Genomic DNA, 6,471 nt, shown 5'->3' with positions numbered 1-6,471 from the left:
CACCCCCCATCCCCTCCCGGCCCGGCCCCACCCCGGCCAGCACAGCTCCACCCCACGCCTGGCCTGGGTGCCCCCCTGTCCCCCGCCACGACCGGGGCTGCGCGGGGTGCGGCGCTGGACACGCGCCCAGTGGTCCACAGCAGGCACGGAAGAAGGGACTCCCACGGCCACCCGCGCCCCAGCTGTGACGCCCTGAGCCCTGTCTTGCAGTGCCATGTCAGCGGGAACAGGGAGTGGGACACCTGCTTGCACCCGCCGTGTCCCCCTGTGCATGATGCCTGGAGCTGGAGGGGACCAGGTCTCCAAAAGCCTTGGCAGCACCCAGCCCCTTCCCTGCAGGGTCTGCATACAGTTCATGACACTCCCAGGGTGGACGCAGGGACAGGAACCCAGCACTCATCCACCACATTTTATTGTCCCCAGTGGGGCTGTCCCAGCATGGCCCTGGATGGAGGGATGGAGGGGCTGGTGGGGCAGCACAGCTCCCTCCACAGCATGATTTGGTCTCAGTCGGGGCTGGGGCCAGGCCTGTGCTGGGGCAGTCGTGGTGCCACACCTTGGGCCCTGTGCTGCCTCTTTGCTGAGTCTGGCTGGGGTGGCCTTGCGATGGGGCTCCCAGCCCCTTCCGTGCTGTGGATGACCCCTGAGGACCAGCATAGCATGGTGGGAGAGGGAGTGGGACCCAGGCCATGGGGTCACCGGAGAAGCATGGGCAGCGATGTGGGATGTGTTGGGGGCTCATGGCTGGTTCGCCTTCCAGGAGAGGTAGGAGTTCCAGACGATGGCAACACACTGCACCACGGCTAGCCTGAGGGCAGACAGGAGGGGCCAAGAGATCAGAGTGGGGCAGTCCTATGTCAGATCAGCAACCTGGGGTCCTGGGGAAGCCAGCCCATGCAGGGAGGGGAGCTGGTGGGGAGGGGTCCAGTCTTCTGCCCTGATATCCCAAGGGTCAGGGTCCCTCTCCCCAGCCCAGGCAACAGTCCAGGCTCCCAGTGGGACAAGCCCAAGCCACCCCCACTCAGGATGTAACATCTCCCTGGGGCAGGGGCAGGGGCAGGGGCAGGAGGGGGTACAGTAGGTGCCAGGACACCACCCTCCCCCCATGTAGGCTAGAGCACAGGGCTTGGGGCATGGTTTGGGGGGTCCAAGGAGCAACAGCCCAAGGGTCATAGTGCCGGAGGCCAGGGGCACAGGGGCAACTGGGAAGTGCTGGGCCAGTGGAAGGAGGGGCAGTTGTGGGGGGACTTGCACGGGGTACAAGGCATGCTGGGGTCTTTGGGCTGGGTAGGGGAGCTGGATGTGTGGGGGTTGTTCTGCCTGGAGGCCGGGACAGGGCCAGGGGGTGCAGGAAGGGGAAGGCACCTGGGCTAGGAGGGTGCTGGACCAGCAGTGGGAGGGTGCAGTGTGACCTGCTCATACCTGTAGTTCAGGGGGATGAAGTAGAAGTTGGCAACCTGCACTGCCGGCCAGATCTGGGAGAGAGGCATAGCGGGTGAGGAGTATGGAGGCCTTCACCCTACCTGGGGCAGGGCAGGGCTGCGGCCACATACCCTTCCCCTCCTGCCCATTTCCCCCACCCCAGCACTGGCTCCTACCCCACCTCCCTGGACCCCCCACCGGATTTGGGGAAAGCCCACTGCAAGCTTCTGCTGGGAGACCAGTGATAGGGGCAGTGGGCAGGAGGCCCACTGGGGGCCAGCGGGGGTGGGGAGTTCTGGCTGCCTAAGCATGAGCCCCAAGGTGGGCTGGGCCTTGCATGTGACAGCGCAGGGGGTGCACTGCCAGCCCACTGGAAACCAGTGTGCATCAGTGGGGGCACAGCTTTCAGTCTCCTGCTGTGCAGATCTAAGCACTTGTACCATGATCACCTGGGCGCAACCCCCCTCCTCTCCCCCAGGCACTTACATAGTAGTTGGTGACAAGGGCATCAGCATAGTCCTGCAGGCAGAGAAGGGCAGGTCAGTGCTCACGTGGCCCCTTGGGCAAGCCCTGCCCCCCTTGGGCCCAAGGCCAGGGGCCTGCAGAGATCACGTGGGGGATGAGGGCTCCTGCTATGGCCCCCAATGAATGGCGTGGCTGCAGCTGCCACACAGCCTGTGGCAAGCAAAGTGCCCCCCACCCCCTGTGCTGTGTGGGCCAAGCCCCCAGCTCTCGGTACCCAGGCCTGGATTCTGGATGGGGGTGTAAGAGCCATGGGCAGGAACGGGTCATTCCCAAGTACCTGGCACCTGGGGGCCATGATTAGACCTGGGTGCGGGGGATGCCCTGCCCTGAAGTCCCCTGTCCAACCCAGCACAGCCCAGCCCCAGAGGGTCATGCCCCAGGGCAGAGGGTAAAGATGGACCGCCCTGGCCCTGCAACCCCCATGCAAGGCAGGCCATCTGCCTGCAGGTTTGGCTGCTCTGTGCAGCAGGCAGGACCTCAGCTCCCCTACACTGCCAACGAGTGCATGTAGGAGTGGCAGGCCCCCCTGGGGACATGGGGACTCTGCCCACAGCTCTCAGTGGACAAGTGCCCTGGACAGCTGTGCTCACTAGCCTGCAGCCAGCCAGGGCACTGATGCCCATTGCCTGCCTGCTGCAGCAGCCAAGGGGGGATGCTGTCCTGGCAGGGCAGGTTGGGGGCAGTCCACTCCACTGGGGGGTGCTGGGCTGTAGGGCGCAGGCAGGGAGGCCCACTCTCCCGCCATGCCAGGAGGGACAGACACTGTTGGCCCTATGACTCACACCAGGGTCACCTGTTCCCGCCGTGAATCACACCCAGACTCACTGACTCAGCCGCTTGCGTTGGTTTTGGGAGACCTGGAGGCCTGAGCCATCACAGTAATGGCTTTGGCAGAGGCAGCCAATAGCAGTGCCTGGCACACCCTCACCCATGGGACCAATGCCCAGCACCTGTCCCTGCTGCTATGGGGCCAAAGGATGCCCCTGCTGAGCCTCCCCATTACCCCCACTGGGGCCTTCCCTGCACTACGGGGACGGGACCTCCTAGTCCGCATTGCCAAGGTCAGGGAATGGCCCTGCAGTGGTCAGGCTGCCTCTGCAGAGGACAGGGATGGACAGAGCACTGCGGCCACTCTGCCTCAGCACCTGTGGGACTGAATGAAAAGGGGCTGGGCCCAGCCCTTTGCCCCCAGCACAGCCCCAGGGACTCACTCGCTGGATCTTTTCCCAGTTCTCTTTTGCAGACAGACTGTTGACTGCACCAGCGACGGCAAGGAAGCTGCCGAGGAAGATCGGGGCGAAGCCAGCCTGCGGAGGAAGTGGGTGAGTGCCACAGGGCAGGGCTGGCCCAGAGCACCCCTGTGCCCTGGCCCCACCCCCTGCAGACGGGTAATGGGGATCCGTGGAGCACTGCGGTGGGGGGAGTGAGGGGGCTGCCTCAGGCTAAGCACATGTGGCTCATCAGCCCTAGCAGAGGTGCTTGCACTGGTTTTGGGGGCCCTGAGGCCTGAGCCATCATGGAAGTGGCTTTGGGAGAGGCAGTTCAACAGCAGTGCCTGATGCACCCTCACCCATGGGACCAGAGTCCAGCACCTGCTCCTGTGGGACCAAGGGCTGCCCCTGCTGAGCCTCCCCCTTACTCCCACTGGGGTCTTCCCTGCACTTTGTGGGGACAGGGCGTGCATTGCCAAGGGCAGGGAATGGCCCCACAGCGCTTGGGCTGCCCCTACAGAGGACAAGGACGGGCAGGGCACTGCGGCCACCCAGCCTCAGCACCTGTGGGGCTGAATGGAAAAGGGCTGGGTCCAGCCCCCTGCCCCCAGCACAGCCCCAAGGACTTGGCTAGAGTAGAAGGGAGTGCAGGACCTGCTGTGCTGAGCATTTGAACCACAGGGAACTGATGCCCCAAGTGCCAGGGGGGCTGTGAGGCTCACAGTGGGGGACTGAGGCTGGGCCCTGCCCAAGCCCAGAGGACACCTGGCACCTGCACACACGAGTCACAGCAATGCCCACCTCTGCTCCATGCACACCAGCCCTGCCTCTCCCCATGAAGGCAGCACCCACCTGGTCCAGCACCATCTTCTTCACGGCCGCTGTCTTCGTGGTGCCAAGGACAAGCCGATCCAACAGCTTGTACCAGCCTCCCACCACGGGGCCCTGTGGGGAGCTGGGGGTCAGAGGGCTCTGCACCATTGCCAAGGGGCAGGGGAGGGCACCAGCTTGGGCCATGCGTTTCTGTCTGCACTCATAGCTCCTGGTGCTACAGCCAGGGCCTGTGGATGGACTGCCAGGCCCTGCCATGGGCACAGCCAGGGCAAGCAGCCTCTGCAGCAGGAAGGTCCCTGGGGACAGCCAGAGGGTACCCCCCGACACACTCCCTCCAGCTGGTTCCTGTCCTGCCCCATGGCAGGGCCCTGGTGAAGGGATATAGCTTGTAAGCTGTGAGCTGGGTACCCTGGTCCCCGGCTCCTCTAGTTGTGGCTGGTGGCTCTGACATGCTCTGTGCCCTGGCAATGTGGCCCTGCCCTGGTCACCCAGCTGGGTCCCACAGGTGCTGCCTGCCCCATACGCCTGTCTGCAGGGGGACACTGTCCTGGGGATGGGGTGTCTTGGGAGCAGGAAGGGGGGCAGAGGCTGCCTGGCTAGCACTGCTCCCAGCCACTCTCTACTGCAAAGGCAGCGAGCTGGGGAGCGCCACAGCAAGATGGGGCAGGCAGGCAGCTCCCAGTGCAGAGCCCCAGGGCAGCAGGGTGAAGTGGGAGCAGCTGGGAGCCAGAAAGAGCCAAGCTCACACTGGAGCTGCTGCCTGGCAGGAGCAGGGAGTGGGGTGGGGACCGGGGCACCCACAGGGGCTAGCACTGCCCATGGAGGTGGCTGGCTGGTCCAGGCTCCCAGAAGAAAGCTGAGAGCTGTTCCAGCCCTGGGGAACAAGGCTGCTAGGTGTCCGAGTGGCACAGCAGGGAGCAGGCTTCTTGCACAGGCCTCTCTCTGCTCAGTGCCTGGCACAGGGGCCAGCTGCAGGAGATATGTCAGTGGCCCATGCCAGTGGGCAGCAAGAGGCATGGACTCCTCCCCAGCTCTGGAGACTTTGCTTGTCCCCCTCACCCCCTGCAAGCCTGGCAGAGCCCGTGCCAGAGGCCCTGGTCCTGAAGCCCTGGTGGGGTCTCTGGCCACAGCTCTGCACAGGGTTGCACCGCGAGGCTGGGCTGGGCACTCACCACAAAGCAGAAGCCGATTGCCATCATCCTCAGGGTCCTGCGGCCACTGTGCCTCCTCAGGCCTTTCTGCTCTACCAGCTGCTGAGAGACCACATCTCCAATGCCCATCAGGGCCCCTGGGCAGAGCAGGGACACAGTGCTGAGACAGGGCTGTGCCCACTTGCCCCCTCCAGGGAACTGCCAGGCTGGGCCAGACCATGGCAGCACCAGACAACCAAAGCAGGTGAAACCAGTGCCACTGGCACAGCGTGACTTAGCACCTGGGAGACCAGCTGGTGGGGCCCGCAGGCAGGGACCCAGGCCAGACCTGCAGCTGGGTCAGCCCTGCCAGCACCTGGCCACTTGCGAGAGCAGTGGACATCTTCCATGCCCAGAGACTGTCTAACCCCTTAGACCCCAATCCAGTGCTGCAGCACAGCCTAAATCAGTCTTTCCCTGGACCCAGCAGTCAGGAGTCCTTGGTCACCATTCAGCTGCCATGGGTTGCATAGGGGATAGTGGAGCCTTTCCTGAGTCCAGCAGAAGAGGCTGAGCTGGGTGCCAGCAGGCTGAGCTGCTCAGGGGTCTGTGCCCTCGACAGTATCACACTCTGCTCCAGCAGCCCTGTAAGGTGCCTCACCAGGCCGGAGAGGTACCAGGGGGCTGGGCCCAGGGGGCCCTGGCTACACCCTTGCCAAGCTGAGCCCAGGAGAGCCTAAACTGGAGTCAGGCCCAGTGGGTCCTCACCAGGCCAGAAGGGAGTTAGGGAGCTGGGCCCACTGGGGCCTGGTTGGACCCTCACCATGCCAGCCAGGAGCCATAGGACTAGGCCCAGCCAGGTGCCAGCAGCTGCCAGGGCAGCATTCCTGTGCCAGCAACTGCTGTTGTCAAATGCTGGCGCTGGTGCTAGTACAGGCTGAGCTGGCACTGGTGCAGTCCAGGTCGGTTGTTGTTTGGCTTGAGAAACTTGACTCAGAGAGGTCACTGCTGCTGCTGGTGCCTGCACTGCCTGCCTTTTCCAGAGCTGGTGCTACCCAGCCCCATGCCCTGACAGGAGTTGGTGCCTGTTGGCAGGAGTGGGGTCACCACTTGTCTGTTGATTGTGGCCGCAATAGCAAAGAAGCCACTAAAGAAGCTGGCCTATGAGCCCGGGGACCCCCAGGGAAGCGGGTGGGAAGTCCTTAGCTGCTTCCCCAGGTCTCTGGGGGTAGTAAGCAGTGGCAAGGCCAGGGTGAGCAGGGGACTAGCCCTGGGCACCAACTGGGAGGGGACACCTGTAGCCTGCCCCCCCCCCCCCCCCCCCCCCCTCTCCCCGCGAGGGGCCCGCG

At 64.4% G+C, this 6,471-nt stretch overlaps 1 protein-coding gene across 1 annotated transcript; it reads right to left on the bottom strand.

Moving 5' to 3' along the window:
* Positions 1-395: 395 nt before the first annotated feature.
* MPV17 (MPV17, mitochondrial inner membrane protein) lies at positions 396-5,964 on the bottom strand. The gene is made up of 7 exons (XM_025195239.1): positions 5,946-5,964; positions 5,165-5,436; positions 4,011-4,103; positions 3,159-3,254; positions 1,909-1,941; positions 1,423-1,475; positions 396-808 (listed from the first exon to the last, which is right to left on the bottom strand). Exons 1-7 carry the CDS (start codon positions 5,962-5,964, stop codon positions 739-741), a joined length of 636 nt encoding a protein of 211 aa, XP_025051024.1. The 3' UTR covers positions 396-738.
* Positions 5,965-6,471: the final 507 nt, after the last annotated feature.

Source organism: Alligator sinensis, unplaced genomic scaffold (genome assembly GCF_000455745.1).
Source record: "Alligator sinensis unplaced genomic scaffold, ASM45574v1 scaffold1874_1, whole genome shotgun sequence".
NCBI lineage: Eukaryota > Metazoa > Chordata > Crocodylia > Alligatoridae > Alligator > Alligator sinensis.
This window is presented reverse-complemented; position numbering and strand designations above follow the sequence as displayed.

Bases quoted from the DNA above. Each gene is read 5' to 3' on its own strand.
- MPV17 (XM_025195239.1), bottom strand. The intron at 1,476-1,908 runs GTAAGTGCCTGG...CCTCTCTCCCAG, and splicing joins CCCTTGTCACCAACTACTAT to ATCTGGCCGGCAGTGCAGGT. The intron at 809-1,422 runs GTATGAGCAGGT...GTCTGCCCTCAG, and splicing joins TTCATCCCCCTGAACTACAG to GCTAGCCGTGGTGCAGTGTG.